At 54.5% G+C, this 19941-nt stretch overlaps 1 protein-coding gene across 1 annotated transcript in view; it reads right to left on the reverse strand.

The window, feature by feature from the left end:
- Positions 1 to 2163: 2163 nt before the first annotated feature.
- The window catches only part of CLPB (caseinolytic mitochondrial matrix peptidase chaperone subunit B), a 124539-nt gene continuing 106761 nt past the window's right edge, over positions 2164 to 19941 (reverse strand). The window contains 8 exon segments of the mRNA XM_029058060.2: positions 2164 to 2516; positions 4405 to 4509; positions 4727 to 4846; positions 5170 to 5243; positions 8025 to 8181; positions 14071 to 14211; positions 14213 to 14233; positions 14771 to 14815. Of these exon segments, the coding sequence (XP_028913893.1) occupies positions 2265 to 2516; positions 4405 to 4509; positions 4727 to 4846; positions 5170 to 5243; positions 8025 to 8181; positions 14071 to 14211; positions 14213 to 14233; positions 14771 to 14815 (915 nt within the window). The 3' untranslated portion in view covers positions 2164 to 2264.

The raw sequence follows: 19941 nt of genomic DNA on the forward strand, positions 1-19941 counted from the left end.
CATGGCGTAATGGATTGAGCACAAGCCTGGGAGCGAGGTCATGGGTTCTAATCCCCGCTCCACCCCTTGTCTGCTCTATGACCTTGGGCGAGTCACTTAACTTCTCTGTGCCTGTTACCTCATCTGTAAAATCGGGAATGTGCCTGGGAGCCCCACGTGGGACATGGACTGTGTCCAACTCGATTGGCTTGTATCCACCCCAGCGCTTAGTACAGTGACCGGCACACAGTAAGCACTAATACCACAATTATTATTGCTATTATTAATGTGGCTACCAACTCTGTTGTATTCTCTCAAGAGCTTGGTAAAGTGCTCTGCACACGGTCAGCACTCCATAAATACCATCGATTGATTGAGCCCCTGAACAAACTCCAGCCTTGGCTGGGGACCACTGGCAACGTAGTCCCCTTTCCCCACAACAGAGTTCCTCAGGGTAATTCCCTCCCTTTTCCTAAGTATAGATTTTATGTCCCTGTAGACTGTAAACTCCTCATAGACAAGGATCATATGCCAGCCCTACCGTATTGTGCCTTCCCAAGTACTCAGTACAGTAGTAACACACATAGTAAGTGGCCTTTTGGAAAGAATACAGCCTTGGCTCTACCACCAACCTGCTGTGTGACCTTGGTCAAGTCTCACAACTTCTCTGTGCCTCGGCCTCAGTCTGCAAAATGGGGATTTAATACCTGATCTCCCTTAGACTGTACGCCCCGTGTGGGACCTAGTTATCTTGTATCTATCCCATCCTCTATCCAGTGCTTGGCACAGAGCAAGTGCTTAACCAATACCACTATTATTTTTAATAATAAATACCCATTGATTAATAGACCAATTGGGCATCTCTCCCGTTTTCCCTACCGGTTTGGAAGTTCACTGAAGCTAGCGAGCATGTCCTCCCCACACTGCCTCTCCCTCAGTGCTCAGGCCTGAGTGAGTCTGTGTATGCGTATACCTCTTCTCTCCACCCCTTCAGACCGTCACCCACTGAGGGCAGGGGCAGCTCACATATGTGTCCGCGACTCATCTTTCCCATCAGATTGCCAGCCAGCCTCTCGAGAGTAGAGGAAGCTGAACGAGAGCAGAGTCTCACTCTCACGGACAAGGTCTGCTGCTGGAGGGAGCGGGGGAGGGTGTTTATTCTGAGGGCTTCTATTTATCAATTTCCATGGTATTGATGCCCGTCTACTTGTCTCGCTGCCTCCCCCTTTTAGTCTGTGAGCCCTTCATCGGGCAGGGATTGTCTCTATCTGCTGCTGAATCGAACATTCCAAGCGCTTAGTACAGTGCTCTGCACACAGTAAGCGCTCAATAAAAAGACGGAACGAATGAATGACAGAGCGCACTGCCCCTCACATCACAGCAGTGACACATAACGTGCAGGTCTCGGCTGGGTTCTCTCCCTGCAGCGGCCATGCAGCCGGGGTGTCTGGCTCTGACTCGCTCCTCGGCCGGCGGTCCGCCTGACCGCCCACGCACCCATTCGTTCCCCCACCCCCTGCGTCACGTCTACGTCTGTCCTCCGGGCCCGAGGTCTCCCTGACCCTGGCATCATCTTCCCACCGCCCGTGCCCACCTCCCGCCCTCGGGCCGATGCTCTGTCTTGGCTTGTATCGGAGGGGTCTTGGGTCAGTGGCAGGGTGGAGGTGCCTGCAGAGGTTTTGGGTCCTCATTGAGGGGGTGGGGGTGGCAACGAGAGGCTGGTAGCTGCTAGTTCCTGGGTCTGCCACTTTCCTGGCAGAGTGGCTCATTGCGGGGAGTCAGACTGCAGCGGGAGCTAGGTGGGGGCTATTCCTGGCATCCACCCACCCATCCACCCATGGGCACGGCCTCAATCCCGGGCCTCAGAGGCCCACCTTCCACCCGGGTCTGGTGTGGACGCCAGGGGCACCTGAGCCCCCGGGGACTGCCTGCTCGGGTTGAGGGGTACCGGTGGCCGGCCTCTTCCCTTGGGCGGGATTGGCTGAGTGACTGGGCACTCCAACCACGATGGGGTCAAAGGGGCCTGAGGGGGGTAGCGTCTGTTCCCCTGACCTGGGACAGGGGTGTGAATCCCCCCCCGTGGTAGTCCCGCCAAATCTGTCTGCCCCCCGCCCCATCCTTCCCCTTGCCCCGTCTCCCCCTCCTCCCTCCGTGGGTCCAAGCCGGCAGAGATGCTGCGGGGGACTTTCTCCGCTTGGCCGCTCGGGCGTTTATTATGTGCTGCCGACACAGACCGGCCGGCTGGGGGTGGGGGTGGGATTGCGTGGCCCACCCCGTTCCTGGCCCTATAGGGTGGAGGACACTCTGTCGGGGGTGGGCAGGGGCCCCCGGATGTCCAGTTTGCGGCCCTTGCTGTTCTTGTCGACGATCTCCAGCCGCAGCGTGGGGGTCCTCCTGTCCTGCGAGGAGGCGGGCTGGTCCTGGGCCTTGAGGAGCTGCTTGTCCGAGTCCTCGACGGTGATGCGCAGGGTGCAGCCTCCCGGCAGCAGGTCTTGCTCGTAGGCGGCCGCCAACTGGTTCACCACGCGCCGCTCCACCTGCCCCGGGGAAGAGCCGCATTCTCCGTCATCGTGGGCCTCCGTCGGTCCCGCCTGAGCGAGGGCTCCCTCCAATCCCCGAGCGACGCCTGCCATCTCCGGAAAGCCTTCCCAGATTGACCCAGCTCACCCCAGGGTACCCTCTCGGTGGTCCGGGGTGCCCTCGGGTCCCTGCTGCCCAGACCGCCCTGTTCCACCTGCCCGAAGGGCCCTCTGGGAATGCAGGGAGGAGGGGCATGGGCTGTGGAGTCGGACAGGGTAACGGGAACCAACTCCCCTCTTATGACAGGCAGCCTCGGTTGGAGATTTATCCTCACACCTCTTGTCACTGGCGAACCCAGTTAGCAAGTGGGTCATAGGGTTTTAAATTCAGGAGAGGGAACTCTCTCTTTTCTTGCCTGCTGAAAGGCACTCTGATTAAGCCCTCTTTTCCCCAACTCCTCCCTTCTGCGTCATCTATGGTCTTGGATCTGTGACCCCCAACCCCACAACACTGGTGTGCATATCTTTAAATTTTATATTATAAATTACTTTTTTATTCATATTAATGTCTGTCTCCCCCCTTTGACTGTTAGCTCATTAGCAGGGAATGGGTCTGCTAATTCTGTTCTTCTCTCTGAAGTGCCTAATACGGTGATTTTGCACATAGTAAGTGCTCAATAAATATCACTGATTAGTTGACTGATTGAGGACATCCCCTCAAACTCTGTAAGTAACCTTGCTTGGCCACCTGTAGCAGCCTGTTGGGGCTGAAAGCCCATAGACAAGTACACCTCTGGGCAGTAGCATTTGGGCCTAGCTGATTTCTTTCTTCTTCCTTTCTCGTTCTCCTCTGTCTCTTTCTTTCACTCTCTCTCCTTCTTTCTTCCTCTCTCTTCCCTTCTTTTTTTTCTTTCCTTCCTTTCTTGCTCTTTCCTTCCTTTCTCTCTCTCTCCCGAGCTTCTCCCCTCCCCCTGCATGTCCGAGGCTTGAGCGTTTGGAAAGCTCAGCTCCTCCACAATCAACTAACCAGCTCCACTGCATGGAGGGAAACTGCAATCCTTAGATTGGAAATCTGGGCAAAGCAGTGTGGCCTTGTGGAAAGGACATGGGCCCGGGAGTCAGGGGACCTGGGTTCTCATCTCAGCCCTGCCACTCGTCTGCTGTGTGACCTCGGGCAAGTCGCTTCACCTCTCCGTACCCAAGTTACCTCACCTATAAAATGGGGTTTAAGACTGTGAGCCCTATGTGGTTGAGGACTCTGTCCATCCTGATATTCATCACAGTGCTTAGTACAGTGCCTGGCGCATATCAAGTGTTTAACAAATACCACTTAAAAAAAATCAGGACTGAGACATTTCCTAGAACTTGACAACCAGGTGTTATGAGATTCCTTGTCCTTGAGAGGCCCCAGAGGTCCCATCCTGGCTTGGGGTGGATGGGGGCGCATCACAAGCCAGCTGGGGGTGGGATTCTGAGGCCACAGCCGCTCAATGCGGTGCCATGCAGGTGGGCTCTGGGCATCCGATCGCAGGGTTAGAACGGGTTGGGGGAAGAGTTTAGAAATCTTGTCGTGGCCCATCCCCCTGGATGGAAAATGGAGAGTTGTAGGAAAATCAACACCAGGGAAATCCTTAAACTCAAGGATGGGAAAGTCCTGGAGGTCATTTCAGCCCCCTTCCCCTAGAGGCACAATCAAGGGCGGGCCCTCGCCCAGGGAGCAGGAATATGGTCAGAGGAGGAAGAGGGAGCTCTCTCACTCCCTGGAGTCTGTGAAAACTCCTTGAGGGTTGGGGTGTGACCGCCCCCCTCCAAGGGGGTCCCCTCCGCATGAGGCTCAGTCGATGCCTTTATGGCCCCAGGCAGATGCCCACTCACTACCCCGCAGGAGGAGCCAGAGGGCACGCACCTCATGTTTGATGGAGCGGGCTCCGTAGTGCACATTGTAGCCATCCACCAAAACGTCCGCCACCTCCCGGTCCCACAGCAGTGTGATGTTGTGTCTCTGCTTGGCCTGTTGGGGAGGGAGTGGAAGGTGGGTTGCACAGAGACCAACACACAGTAAGAAGCTCAGCAGGGATGAGAGAGAGACATACACACACAGAGAACATCAAGGAATCAGCTCTGCCTCCGGGGATCTGTCCTATGGTTCCCTGGGTATCAAACCTTCCCGCTTCCTCTACTCCCCTCCCGTCCTGTCCCAGCCTCCCGCTCTGTCCCGGGCCTCCTACCCTCTTGGCCCAGAAGTTGAGCTCCTTGTTGACCAGCTGGATGAGCTCTGAGTGGCAGAAGGGCAGGAAGTAGACAATTTCATTGATCCTGCCGAGAAACTCGTCCCGTCGGAAATGAGCCTGGTGGAGATGGGGAGAAGGAAGGGTGGCGGCCTCCGTTCTGTGAGGCAGCGAGATCCACCCAGCTCACAGGACCAGTCCTCCCCTCACCCCCCCACCCCAGGGGCTCAGCCCACTTCCCCCACAGCCCACCCGCAGCAGGCCCCCCCGCTCTCTGGGCAGAGCCCACCGGTCTCCAGGGAGCAGGCTCTGTTCCGGGGCAGGGACTCCAGGGCCCAGTATGTTTAAATATGTAAGTGTGAGTGCGTGTGTCTGTGAGTCTGCAGAGGGCGGGAGGGCGGGGCCCGGGGTCCTCTAGAAGGCAGGCGAGAGTCAGCGGGTACCTTCAGGATTGGGCGGATCACTGTCTCCTTGAAATTCTTTGAGATGGTGATCTTGTCGCTGTTCTGGACATCTCCTGGACAAAGGGAGGAGGGAGCAGGTTCAACCTGGCGACAGAGGGAGAGTCTTCCCGTCCCACCCTCCCGTGCGGCAGACCATAGAGTGCTGAAGGTTAGTGTGGGGGTGATTGTGTATAAATAATAACAATAATAATAATAATGTTGGCATTTGTTGAGCGCTTATTATGTGCAAAGCACTGTTCTAAGCACTGGGGTAGATACAGGGTAATCAGGTTGTCCCACGTGAGGCTCACAGTCTTAATCCCCATTTTACAGAGGAGGTAACTGAGGCACAGAGAAGTTAAGTGACTTGCCCACAGTCACAAAGCTGACAAGTGACGGAGCCGGGATTTGAACCCATGACCTCTGACTTCCAAGCCCGTGCTCTTTCCACTGAGCCACGCTGCTTCCGTTATGTATGTGCGCATGGCCTAGTGCACAGAGCATGGGCCTGGGAGTTAGAAGGACTAGGGTTCTAGTCCTGGCTCCTCTACTGGTCTGCTGTGTGACCTTGGGTAAGTCACTTCACTTCTCTGGGCCTCAGTTACCTCATCTCTAAAATGGATATTAAGACTCTGCGCCCCCCCCCCCCCCCCCCATGTGGAAGAGGGATTGTGCCCAACCTGATTAAATTGTATCTACCCCAGCATTTAGAACAGTATTTGACACAGGGTAAGCCCTTAACAGATAGCACCATTCTTCTTTTAGGTGTGTGCACATGTGTATGGGTGTGGGGTGGGGGGGGTGGGGGGGGGGCGTGTGTGCGTGACCCAGAAAGGCTCGGACCATTCTGACCGTCTCAGATGCTCTGAGAAGACTGTGAGACAAAGAGGCAAGGGAAAAACTGCCAAGCACCATAAATACCGAGCACAACCGCGCAACCAAGGAGAGTCCGTGTGTCCGCACAAGCGTCCATGTGTGCTCACTCCGGTCGGGACCGAGGGTCCCTCACTGGCCTTATCAACCCCACAGGCACCCGCAGACACCACCGCGAGCCTTGTCTTGGAGCAGGAATGACAAAACACCCAGCGGCCCCCAGTTCCCTGGGGCAGGGGTCTTGAACAACCTCGGCTTCTGGGAAAAGCACGTTTTAGTAACCCTTGATTGAGTGGGAACGAACGGGTTAGGAAGTAGTTTTGGAGAGGTCAGCGGGGATGACCATTTTTTTTTTTAGCTACAAATTCGTATGTTTTTGCTATGTCTCACAGCTACCAGCAAGCTCTTCAGCCTGCCTACGTCTTGTGCTTCTGCACCTCTACAGTATTTAATACAGTATTATAATACAGAAATACAAAGTGTTGCTCAGGGCCCTGAATGGAAAGGCCAAGAGAGGGGCCATTTGGGAGCTTAACAACATTGACCTCGGACCAACACACACCATGACAATCATCTCTTCCCATACTATAGCTGGTTTTAATAATGATAATAACGATAATAATTATGGTACTCGTTAAGCGCTACTGTTTGCCAAGCACTATACTAAGCCCTGGGGTAGATACAAGTTAATCATGTTGGACACAGTTCACGTCTGACACGGGGCTGACACTCTTAACCCCCATTTCCAGATGAGGTAACTGAGGCCCAGAGAAGTGAAGTGGATCGCCCGAGGTCATACCGCAGACAACAGGCAGAGCCAGGATTAGAACCCAGGTCCTTCTGACTCCCAGACCCATGCTCTATCCACTTAGCCACACTGCTTCTCACCAACTTGAGGATCGGAATATAACAGAACAGACGCGTGTCCTGGAAAGAACATTCCCCGAGCCTTCCACTGTGCTACATCCAAACCAGGGAATGAAGACATAATAATAATTCTGGTATCTGTTACGTGCTTACTGTGTGCCAGGCACTCTACTAAGCAAATCAGGTTGGATGCAGTCCCTGTCCCACGTGGGACATGTGTTCTAGCAGAATTCTGTGTGTGTGTGAGAGAGATCATCATCATCACTCACTGACATTCTTGAGTTGTGTGTCCGTTTGAGGGTTTGGGGGCAGGTTTTTTGTATGTATGTGTTTTTGTGCACAGTTCCTGTCTGTCCCACCACTCCATCAGCCCCTGGAAGGCAGGGATTGTGTCTTCTCCTTCTCTGCCCCCAAGTCCGAGCCCACACCCAAGGGCTCCGACCGGGGGTCTGCTGCCCGCACACTGTACAGCCATTGGGCCTTGCTGCCTCACTGGAAGGATGATGGGCTGCAGGCAAGCGAACTAATATCCAGCAAGTCCCAGAGGAGGGGCGAAAGTCAGTCAGGGGGCTGGGGGGGAAAGGGAAGAAGAGGTCTGGTCACCCCTGTGCCACCATCCCCAAGGAGGTGGAGGCCACTGAAGGAGTAAGGACGCGATGTCTCGCCAAAGAGCAGTCTGGGCTGCTGCCTTGGTTTCCACGGTGCTTGAGATGGGAATGCCCTCCCTCTCTTCAGCGGAGAACACAGACTTGAGGGAGACCAGGGTAGGACTCCCTCGATTCGGCCTTTCTCAAGGGCATAAAATCATCCTATGGTCAACTGTCAGTGACCCGCACCGGGGAAGGGGGTATAAGAACAGCCAATTCCCACAACAGATGATGCCACACAGGGGAGGTGAAAGCAGCCGGAGGGCAGAGCCCAGGCCTGGGCGTGATGGGTGGGGGAAGCATGGAGGGAGAAGACACAGTCTGGGTCCTTGGGAGGCTGATGGGGAAGACGGGACACACACACCCACACACGCACACACCCATCCATAGTACAAGGCATCTTCCTCAGAGCCCAAATCCCGGATGGCCTGTCCAGCCCCGCCCCCTCCCCATGCCCCATCCCAGCACCTAGGTTCTCGGCAATCCTGTTGCGGCTCAGCTCCAGCGCTTCCTGCCGGAGCTGCAGGGCGTGCTGAGCGATCTCGTCGCTGGCCACGTTGGACGTCATGATGAAGATGGCGTCCTTGCAGTCGATGGTCTTCCCCTTCCCGTCGGTCAACCTGCCCTGCAGCGGACAAAGGGAATGTCAGGGATGGAGGCGACGGGCCGGAGTGCCCCCTTGGGGCCCACAGGGCCCCCGAACCTCTGCCGTCGTGAAAAAACACAGGATCGGAGCAACAACTGAGTGACTGAAGCTGGAGGGTGGCGGGGCGTCCCTGCTTCACCCCGCCTTGAAGGTGAGGCTGCGGTTGAAGCTGGTCACCCATCCGCTCCAGGCAGGAGAGAGTGGAGCAAATGACACCACGAGCGGATAACGCGAAATAGGAGAGGGGGCCAAGGCAGTCTGGAAGATCCATTTCGGGCTGGGGATTCCCCAGTTTTGCAGTTGCCGAAGATCAGGGAGGGTGGGACTTGGGAATCGGGCTTGGAGAGTTAAGGACCGAAGCCGGCACTCGGGCGAAGGAAGGAATTGTGACCCCGGACGGACTGGCTCTGGCCACGGGCGTGGGTGTCGTCGCTCCTCCCCGTCTCCCCGGGGACCTAGAGACACATGTGGGGGAAGCCCAAGGCCCGTACATGCCCTCTTTTCCTTCATCTGTCTCTCCACTAGATTGAGCTCTTGGGGGCAGGATCACGTCTGCTCACTCCATTGTACTTGTTGCTTGATACAGTGCTCTGCACACAGTAGAAACGACTGACCGACTGATTGATCGGGAGGGGCAGGGCAAGTGCCGGGCCATCTGGATCGACGACGGGAGCCACAGAAGGCCAGAGGCTTCACCTGGAGGCCGGCCCGGGGGGAACTGGGCTCGGGCGAGTCGGGGGCTGTGGGGGAGAGATCCGCTGTATCTGGAGACTTTTAGAAAGTGGGTTTCCAGGGATCTCTCCGGGACCCTCGCCGCCCCCGCCGAGCCTAAAGCGGGGACCTTTCCGGGCCCTTGTTCTCTCGGGTAGTCGAATCAAAAAAAGCAGACGCCCGCGTCCCCAGGCGATCGCGGCCCCGGCTCAGGCAGCCACCCGGCGTGCGACGACACAAATCCTGCTTGGGTGCTTGAGATTAACATTTAGGTTATTGCCCTGTCAAACGTGCGCTTCAGGAATTGATTTCACATTTAGCCGCTGCAGCAATGATCTATGCAAGGAAAAATTGCGTTATTAATCCTGAAAAGAAAAAAAGGGGAAAGTTTTATTAGCAACACACGGCAGAGTTTGTTTCCTCGGAGGGCGGGCTGGGGACGGGCCGCCCAGCGGGGACCCGAGAGACACCATCAATAACCCCTTCCTGGTTGCAGCTCGCCCAGAGAAGGGCTGGCTGGTCCCTCTGCCTACCTACCATGCAGGGGCAGCTGTGTGCGGTGGTCGGGAGCCTCCTTCCACCCCAGGGCAGGGCAACCTAGTAGCGAGATGGGCTAGAGATGGGCGATGGGGCCAGGCCTCCCTGTACAGGTTCCCACCCACCTCTTCCTTGAACCTGAAACTACCCTGTGGCTTCCCCCTGCCTCTTCCTCCTCCCGGAGGCTTCCCTGGCTCCTGACCGGCCTCATCTATCCAATCCGGCGGCATCTTCCCAGACCCACCGCTTTCCCAGCAAAACCCCGGTGCCAGGGCTGACTCTACCTCTCCAGGAGAATGTGGGATATCTGGAGGTCTGCCCCATCTTTCTTTCTTTTGAGAAGCAGCATGGCGTAGGGCATAGTGCACGGGACTGGGAGTCAGAAGGTCATGGGTTCTAATCCTAGATCTGCCAATTGTCTAGTGTGGGATCTTGGGCAAGTCACTTTACTTCTCTGGGCCTGTTACCTCATCCGTAAAATGGGGATTGACTCTGTGAGCCCCAGGTGGGACACGGACTGTGTCCAAATTGATTCGCTTGTAACCACCCCAGCGCTAAGTACAGTGCCTGGCACATAGTAAGTGCTTAACAAGTACAATAATAATAATAATTTTCATTATTACTCTCTGCCCTACCGGGCCTTGGGCTCCTGGGTGATGAGTTGGATAGGCCACAACTCCCTTTTCACCAATAGGTCGGGAAGGATGGATTGGAGCTGATGAGGGGTAAAAACAACGGGGGGAACCCTCTGCTCCTTCCCCTTGCCCTGCCTCCCCCTTAACATCTGACACACCACCACTGTCCTCATCTTCAAAGCCCTACTCAAATCATCTCCTCCAAGAGGTTTTCCCTGACTTTCTCCTTACTTCTCCATTTATTCGTCCTCCCCTCTGTGTCAATCAGTCACACCCATGGAGCACTCACTGTGTGTAGAGAATAGTACTATGCGCTTGGGACAGAAGACACGATATGCCTACGTTCTGTCACGATACGGCAGTACGGGCAGAAACGTTCCCTATCGCCTAGGCATCTGGGCACCTCTTAGGCACTTTGACACTCAACCCACCACCAGCCCCACAGCGTTTTTGTACATACCCTTATACTCTACCCTTTCCCTTCTCTGAAATTTATACTCCAACCCCCCTAGTAGACTCAAGGTAGGGATCCTATTTACCAATTTTACTATATTGTACCGTCCTCTCCCAAGCACTCAGTACCACGACTGAATGAATGATCGACTGATTCCCCTCAAAGGACATCAGCATCTTCCTGGTGACGGGCAGCATGGCTTAGTCGATGGAGTACAGGCTGGGGAGTCAGAGGTTGTGGGTTCTAATCCCTGCTTCACCACTTGTCAGGTGTGTGACTTTGGGCAAGTCACTTAACTTCTCTGTGCCTCAGTTACCTCATCTGTAAAATGGGGATTAACACCGTGAGCCCCATGAGGGACAACCTGACTACTTTGTATCTACCCCAGTGCTTAGAACAGTGCTTGGCACATAGTAGGCGCTTAACCAGTACTATTATTATTATTATTAAATCGGCTTTCAGCACCTGTTCAATCCTAGGCAGGAATGGGAGCTCCCTCTGGGCAGGGCATGTATCTACCAACTTTGTTTCTGAACTCTCCCTAGTGCTTAGTACAGTGCTCTGCACTCACTAAGCACTCAATAAATATCATCGATGATGATGATGGGAGATTAGGTGGGAGGGGCATAAGGGGGGGAGTTTCAAAAGAGGAGCATATTGAGAGGACATGAGGGGAAGGGAGAGGGAGGAGGAGGAAAAGGGGAAGGAAGAGGAAGGCACTCTTTTCTGTACTGAAGTGCTTCCACCTCCGCCTCCATCCTCTTCCCTCTCCTTCACCCCACGCTACTCCTGCTGCCACTTTTGGGGTTGCCCCGGCTCTGGGTCCTGGAGCCCCAGTAAGAGGAGCTCCTGCCCAGGCAGCCTGGGGGAGGGCCAGAGCTCCACCGGGGACGGACAACCCCACAGGGCTGAACGAACACTGGGCCGCTGCCCAGCCAGGGCCCATGGGGGGGCCCGGATCCACGGTTGGCTGATCCTCACCGGGCAGCCCGGCAAGGCTCACGCTGCATCTCCTCTGGGTCCTCGTCCCCAGTGGATCTCCGGCGAGGCTGCCGGCCTGTCGGGTGGGCCCGAGGGAGGGAGGGAGGCAGAGGCTCCCGTTCCCGAGGCTCGGGGACCGGGGGGACACGGACTGGTCAGCCCCGGTGAGGGGGAGGAAAGCGGCTGTGGCCACGCCATTCTCCTCCTCTTGCCCGGGGCGGGTGGGTGACAGTCGAGGCAGCCTCCCTGGCTTTGCCTCCGGTCTCCTTCCGGCTCCCAGGCAGGTGGGCAGGGTGCACGTTACCACTGCCCAACCTGCCCAAAGCCCCACTGGGGAGACCATGGTCCGTGTGGAAATGACCTCTCCGGGAGTAGGTCCCCTTCCAGCTCTCGGGCCGCTATGCCAATCAATCAGCCAATCATTCAATGGTACTTACTGAGCACTTACTGTATTCACAGCACTGTGCTAAGTTCTTGGGACACGGCCCAACACCACAGAGTTGGTAGATACAATCCCTGCCCAGAAGGAGTTTACAGTCTACAGGGGAGACAGACATTAAAATAAATTACGGATAGGAGAAATAGAGTATAAGAATATTTACATAAGTGTTTTGGGGCGAGATGGGAGTTGGAGGAGCGGAGGGGAGGCAGCGAATGCAGACAACTCACTGGAGGAGTTAAGGGAGAGAATGGTAGGAGGGAGATGGGGTGATAACTGGAGGGAGCCGTGAGGTCAAGGGATGGTTTCTTTAGGAGATGGGGAGGCCTGGGTATGCTTGAAAGCAGTGGGGAAGGAGGGGCTAATGGAGGAGAGAGGGAGGGGATAGGCGGAGATAATCTAGAACAAGGGAGAACATTACAAATACAAGGAGCATTTCCACCCCAAACGGGAGACAGGAATGGCTCCAAGGATATGGGTGTAAGGGGGAGGGACACTGGAATCAGCCAGTATTTTGGTGAAAGCTGTCACAGCATGGAAAGTTAGAGAGAGGACAGCTGGGAAGAGTTGGGAAATCAGCCAAGGATAATCCAAGGGGATAAACCGCTCGTGGACCACGGAGAAACGCCCGGCAATTAAACGGCCTTGCCGTCGGCCCAGTGGGAAAAGCAAGTTCTGGGAGCCTAGAGACCCGGGTTCTCTTTCTGGCTCTTCGAGTAGGGGGAAGCCCGCAGGGGCTACGCCATCAGCACTGTCAGTTTCTAACCACTGACCCACCCACGGGGTTCCTTGAGGTGGAGAGGTCCAGAGGGAATCGTGAAAAATAGCTGGCTAACGTGACCGGTGCCAAAGAGCCCGGGGGATACCTTGGCAACCGTCTGCCGGGCTCCAGGGCTTCGGGCCAGCATCGGCCCTAGGAGGTGCTTTGGCCACAGATGAAAAGCAGAGTAGCAGCGTAGCCTAGTGGATAGAGCAGATGAGAAGCAGAGAAGCAGCGTAGCCTAGTGAACAGAGCATGGGCCTGGGAATCAGAAGAACCTGAGCTTTAATCCCGGCTCTTCCACTTGTGTACTGGGTGACCTTGGACGGGTCGTTTTGCTTTTTTTATCTCAATTGTAAAATGGGCATTAAGATTATGAGCCCCTTATGGGGCGGGGAGTGTGTCCAATCCCATTAGTTTGTATCTACCCCAGTGCTTAGAACAGGGCCTGGCACAAAGTAGGTGCTTAATAAATATCACAAGGAAATCAAAAAAAGATGGGTCCTGCAGATGGTCATATTTATACGGACAGCCCCAGCATGCTGCACCCCCATCTCGCCAAGTCAGCGGTAGCTCCCCAGGCCCCGGCAGGGACACACCTAACCTCCGGGACCAGAGAATGCCGGTGGTTCCGGGTAAACCCCAACGACCAACATCAGTCCCTCTGTGCGGATTCTAAACAGGGCTCGCCCATCCTTAACCCGGAAGGGAAACTTCATCGATTCGGTAACCGGGCCGAACCCAGGATCCCGGTGGGCAGACTGGAGGAGGGTATGGGAAAGCTGACCCACGCCGACTCTACCATGGGAAGCTTTCAGAGATGCAACAAGGCCTAGTAGGAAGATCCCGGGCATGGGAGTCAGGAGACCTGGGTCCTAAACTCAGCTTCCCCCCTTGCCTGTTCTGTGACCTTGGGCAAGTCGCTTCACTTGTCTGAGTCTCAGTTTCCTCATCTGCAAAAACGGGGATTCAACACCTGTTGTCCCTCCCTCTTGAACTGTGAGCCCCAGGTAGGACAGGGACTGTGTCTTACTCTCTGATTATATCTACCCCAGCGCTTAGTACAGCACTTGACCCATAGTAAGTGCTTAGCAGAAACACTTATCGTTATTATGAAGTGAGCCCCACAGGACCGTACAGCCGTTTCGCCGCTCTTCTAGAATCCAGAATCCATGGAACGGTGTTTGGCACAAATAAGCGCTTAACAAATACCATCATTATTATCATCATCATGGAACAGCCCGGCTTGGTTGCCACGGCCGAGGCAGGCATATCTTAGCTGAAAAGCAGCGTGGCTAGGTCGTGACTACTGGCCCCGGGCCCTCCTGTTCTGTGCCAGCCCCTTCCTGACCTCATCAAACAGCTGCAGCATGATGGTGAGGACGTCGGGGTGTGCTTTATCCACCTCATCGAAGAGCACCACAGCGTTGGGGCACTGCTTCAGCTTCTTGGTCAGCTGGCCGCCTTCATCGTGGCCGATGTAGCCGGGGGGGGGAGCCGATGAACTTGGCCACCTGCAGGAAGGAGGATCACGGGAAATCAACAGAGGGAAGCAAGGGAAGGAGGGAGCCGTGTATAGGGGCGGCGCCCACGTCATCATCACCGCGGGGAACTCAGCGTCCCCGGGGGGTGGAGCCGGAACCAGTCTCCCCGCTGGCCAGTTTCTGGATGGAAATTTCCATGCCAAACCTGGGGCTTTCCAGAGCTGGTCCCTGGTGGCGGGACTCTCAGACATAAAGACGGGATCGGTCACAAGGAAAAATCTCAGAATGGAACCCAGATCACCTTTATAAAAAGAACAGTCAGTGAGAGAGTGACAAAGAGAGAGAGGCAGATGGGGAGAGACAGAGTGAGGCAGACAGAGAAGGACACGGATGCAGAGGGGGGGTGAGACAGTTGAAGAGAGCGAGAAGGTGAAGCAGATGAAGAGAGACACAGGGAGAAAGGCAGAGAGAGAGACCAGGCAGCCGGGAAATGTCACACCACTCACCTGAATTTCTAATTTGATTCAGATTCCAGCTCCCACACGCCCGGCTGATTGATTTACTCACCTCGTGCCTTTCCTGGAACTCGGACATGTCCAGTCGGATGAAGCCCTGCGGAGAAATGAGCCGCGATGAAGCGTGTGGACGGCAGCGGGCCCGATGTGCCCAAAAGCCGGGGGTGTGTGTGTGTGGGGGGGGGTCAGAGCCTGCTGGGAAGGTGAAGAGAGGGGAGCGGGCATCCGGTCAGACGGCAGGCAGAACTTGGCCCACCGAAGGGTTTGCAGTTCATTCATTCAATCGTATTTATTGAGCGCTTACTGGGCCCAAAGCACAATAAAACAATAAACGTACACATCCCTGCCCACAACAAGCTCACAGTCTAGAGGGGGAGATAGTTTAGGGGTGGGGGTGGAGGCTCCCTCTCCCTGGCTCTTCTCTGCCCCTCTGGGCTCAGTGGGAGCGGGGATGGGCACTGTCCATCTAGGAGCTGGGCAGGTCCAACTGCCCATGACACTCTGGTTGGGCCAGCCTCCGGCACCCCTCGCTAAAGGTGGAAAGATGTCACAGGTCTGTGTGTCTCCCGTCGCGTCTCGGACCCCGTCCCCGTTCCACGTCTCCCTGGCCTGAGCTGACATCAATGTTCATTCATTCATTCAATCGAATTTATTGAGCGCTTACTGTGTGCAGAGCACTGTACTAAGCACTTGGAAAGTACAATTTGGCAACAGATAGAGACAATCCCTACACAACAATGGGCTCACAGTCTAGAAGGGGGAGACAGACAACAAAACAAAACAAGTACACAGGCATCAATAGCATCAAAATAGATAAACAGAATTATAGCTATATATACACACCATTAATAAATAGAATAATAAATATGTACAAATATACACAAGTGCTGTGGGGCGGGGAAGGGGGTAGAGCAGAGGGTGGAAATCGGGGTAATGGGGAGGGGAGGAGGAGCAGAAGGGGGGCTCAGTCTGGGAAGGCTTCCTGGAGGAGGTGGGCTCTCAGTAGGGTTTTGAAGGGGGGAAGAGAGCTAGTTTGGCAGATGGGAGGAGGAAGGGCATTCCAGGCCAGAGGTAGGACGTGGGCCAGGGGCCGACGGCAGGACAGGTGAGAACGAGGGACCGTGAGGTTAGCGGCTGCAGAGGAACAGAGTGTGCGGGCTGGGCTGGAGAAGGAGAGAAGGGAGGTGAGGTACGAGGGGGCAAGGGGATGGACAGTTTTGAAGCCAACAGTGAGAGGTTTTTGCTTCATGCAAAGGTTGTTAGGCAACCGCCGCAGGTTTTTGAGGAGGGGGGTGACATGCCCAGAGCGTTTTTCTGGTCCTCCTGCGGAGAAGCCATAGTCCCCATGTTTCTGTGCTGGCCCTGCCACTGAGGGCAGACCTCCTGGAGCTCCTTCTACACAGAGGTGGTACATCAAACTGGGGGAGCAGATGAGCTCCCCAAGGGGGTGAAGATGGAGGAGATAAAGGGACCCAGAACTGAGCCTTGAGGGACCCCCACTGTTAGGGGTGGAAGGCAGGGGAGAAGCCTATGAAAGAGCCTCAGAAGGAGTGGTCAGAGAGAGAGAGGAGGAGAATCAGGAGGGAACGGTGTCAATGCAGTGTCATTGAAGTCAAGGTTAAATGGTGTTTCCAGGAGAAGAGGGGACAAACCAGGGAGACAGAGCCCTATCCCTGGGGCCCTGGCTCCGCACAGGGATCAGGGGGCAGTCGGCCTTCTTTGGCCTGGACTTTCTCTTCTGTGACACATGGACAATTAGAGCGATCTGCCTGTGGGCCAACTCAGCACCCCACAGTTTTGTTTCAGGCGTCCGGAACGCTTCTAGGAGCCCTGTGGGTGCACCATGAAGACCTGTTATCTGAGCACGTTTTGGCGGCCTCTTATGCTCTGGACTGTAAACTCATTGTGGGCAGGAAACGGTTCTATCGACTCTGTTGCATTTTACTCTCCCAACCGCTTAGTACAGTGCTCTGCAATCAGCGACTGACTGATTACACCAGCCGGTCCCTGCCACGCACTGCAGGCCACACTCCTATTCGTGCCCAGCCCATGGTTTCCTGAAGGGAGGGAAGTGAAGAAGCGGCCCCACGGACCCCAGCTCCAGGTCTCAGGCTGGGATGTTCCTTGTTCGGGATGCTCTTGATCCTTTGACTCCTATCTCCTCACCCGCTCTTCCTTCCCTGATTTCAGACCAAGTCCAAGGCGGCATTCAGACAGGGCAGGGGCCCTAATCCGACCACGGCTTGCTTCTAGATCCCGATGACTAACGGTGTTCGATCAACAGACTTTGTCCTGGACACCAGAGTACTGGTCCCCATAGAGAGAAACAAGGAGATTTCTCTTGGGCAGAAAGTCACCTAAAACGCATCCCCAGGGGATGGGGGACGGGCCAGAGGGGGCCCTGAGGGGACCGAGCTGGTCAGGTCGGAAGCTGCTCGCCCTCTGGATCCCCCACCGAGGGGTCAACGCTCAGCTCGCACAGACACACGGTCTTCCCCCCTTCAATCAGCTCTTAATATCCCAACCTCTGTATCAGCAAATCAGCAGATATTTTAATTCTCCTTAGAGCCCATATTAAGACATATTAAGACAGACCGGATAAGGGGATTATAATTCGTAATTCAATATTAACCTTTCTGACAGTATGAAAATTAAACCATCAAGGATTCTTCATCCCTAATCAGTCGGTTCCTGCCCGTAACTGCATCTGCCCTAATAGTCTCGATAGTTTATGACCCCTTTCCAGCATACTAATTGTTTCAGTCGCTGCCAAACTGATTAATTACGTCGAGGGACGGTGTGTGTGTGTGTGTGTTTGTGCGTGTTTGTGTGTGTATCTCTGTGTGTGTGTGTGTGTGTGTGTGTGTGTGTGTGTGTGTGTGCATGGACTTTAATATTAACATGACATACACCCTTTCTGAGTTCATTCAGTTTGAGTTCCACTGAGGCGGAGACAGGAAGAGATCTGGGGCTGGAGAGAGGCTGGGAAATGGGTTTTAACTTGGGAGCCCTGTTAGTGGAGAGAGAGGAGGAGGAAGAGAAGGGGGAGGAGAAGGAGGAGGAGGAGAGGACAGACTATTTCCTGGGATGTTGTCTGTCCAACACCACTCGAGCTCAGCCTTGGCCAACAGTCAGGGCCGGCTATGGGGCCGGAGGGTAAAGGGAGCCCGAGTCTGCCCAGGTGTGGATTCTTGAAGCTGGGTGGGGTCAGGTGGGCAGAGGTGAATGAATAACCCATATCTAGGGGCCGTGCTTCAGCCCCAGAAAGCACTGGTTCTCACGGGGCCCCAGACAGTGGGGAAGCTTGAGGGGATGGGGGGCTTGTGAGGGGGGAGTGTAAAGGGGGGCAGGCAACAGGCCACCTCTCCCATCTTGTTTCTAAACGAGCTGCTCACCAGAGGCCTTCCCCTCCCTCTTCCTCCCTGGTTTATCACCCTCTTCTCCTGTCTAACTTCAGGGTTTCTCACTCCACCCTCTCTTGATGACGTGGTCTAATGATGATGATAATAATAATAATAATGATAATAATGGTATTTGTTAAGTGCTTACTACATGCCAGGAGCTGTACTAAGTGCTGGGGTGGATAAAAGCAAATCTAGTTGGACACAGTTCCGGTCCCATGTGGGGTCCAGAGTCTCAATCCCCATGTTGCAGATGAGGTAACTGAAGCATAGAGAAGTGAAGTGACTTACTCAAGGTCATACAGCAGACAAATGGCAGAGCTGGAGTCAGAAGCCATGACCTTCTGACTCCTAGGCCTGTGCCATGCCACTTCTCTACTTCACAAGACTGGTTACTGGAGGACCTCCGTTCTAATCCTGGCTCTGCCATTTGTCTGTTGTGCAACCTTGGGCCACTCACTTAATTTTCTGCATCTCCATTTCCTCCCCTGTAAAAAGAGGGTACATATCCTTATCTTCCTTCCCTTTAGACTGTGAGCCTTACATGGGACAGGGAAACCCAACCCAAAATTCAGCACACTGCTTGACCCACAGTAAAAACTTAACTAATACCACAATTATTATTACGCTCCATCACAGTCTCTTGGCTCTTCCTTGTACAAGTGCTTGCTATGTGACAAGGACTAAGTGCTAGGGTCTCCTGATATCCAGTCCTGTGGTCTTTCCACTAGACCAGGTGGCCTTTCGAACTGTGGTTATTACTAGTAACAATAAAAATAATAATTGCGGTATTTGTTATTTTAAAGATATAGCATACACAGATCAAGCACACAATTTCTGTCCCACATGGGGCTCATAGTCTAAGAGGGAAGGACGACAGGTATTGAGTCCCCATTTTACAGGTGAGGAAACCGAGCCACAGAGAAGTTAGCGTCTTGTCCGAGGTCACACAGCTAGCAAGCGGCAGAGCCGGAAACCCAGGACCTCTGCCTCCCAGGCCTGTGCTCTTTTCACCAGGCGGCGATGCTTCTCTAATTCCTTTTCACTGCTTTCCATCCCCTGATGAGAGGTTTCCCTCTTCTAGGCTCTTCTCACTTTACATTCACTCCCTCGGGCAGCTCATCTGCTCCCAAGGCTTTGACTACCACCACTACACGGATGACGCCCTAATCTCCCTCTCCGGCCTTGACCTCTCTCCTCTGCAGTCTCGCATTTCCGCCAGCCTCCGGCCCAACTCTACCTGAATATGCTGCCAGAACCTCAAACTCAGTATATCCAAAACTGAACTCCTCTTCTTCCCTCCCAAATCCTCTCTTCGCTGCAACTTCACCATCACCGTAGACAACATCATAATAATAACGTTAATAATGTTGGTATTTGTTAAGCGCTTACTATGTGCCAAGCACCGTTCTAAGCGCTGGGGGAGATACAGGGTAATCACGTTGTCCCACGTGAGGCTCACGGTTAATCCCCATTTTACAGATGAGGTAACTGCGGCACAGAGAAGTTAAGTGACCTGCCCACAGTCACACAGCCGCCACGTGGCAGAACCGGGATTCGAACCCATGACCTCTGACTCCCAAGCCCGGGCTCTTTCCACTGAGCCACGCTGCATCATATAACTCCTTAGTATCGGCTTTAAGGTGTACTCTCTCTCCTTCCTTATCTTGTTGATCTCCTACTGTAATTCAATTTAGACTGTGAGCCCCATAGCTCACAGGGACTATAGCCAACCTGATGAACTCATATCTACCCCAATGTTAAAAACAGTGTTTCACACACAGTAAGCTCTTCACAAATACCATTAAAAAAATAAATCCAC

This window comes from Ornithorhynchus anatinus, chromosome 2 (assembly GCF_004115215.2).
Source record: "Ornithorhynchus anatinus isolate Pmale09 chromosome 2, mOrnAna1.pri.v4, whole genome shotgun sequence".
NCBI lineage: Eukaryota > Metazoa > Chordata > Mammalia > Monotremata > Ornithorhynchidae > Ornithorhynchus > Ornithorhynchus anatinus.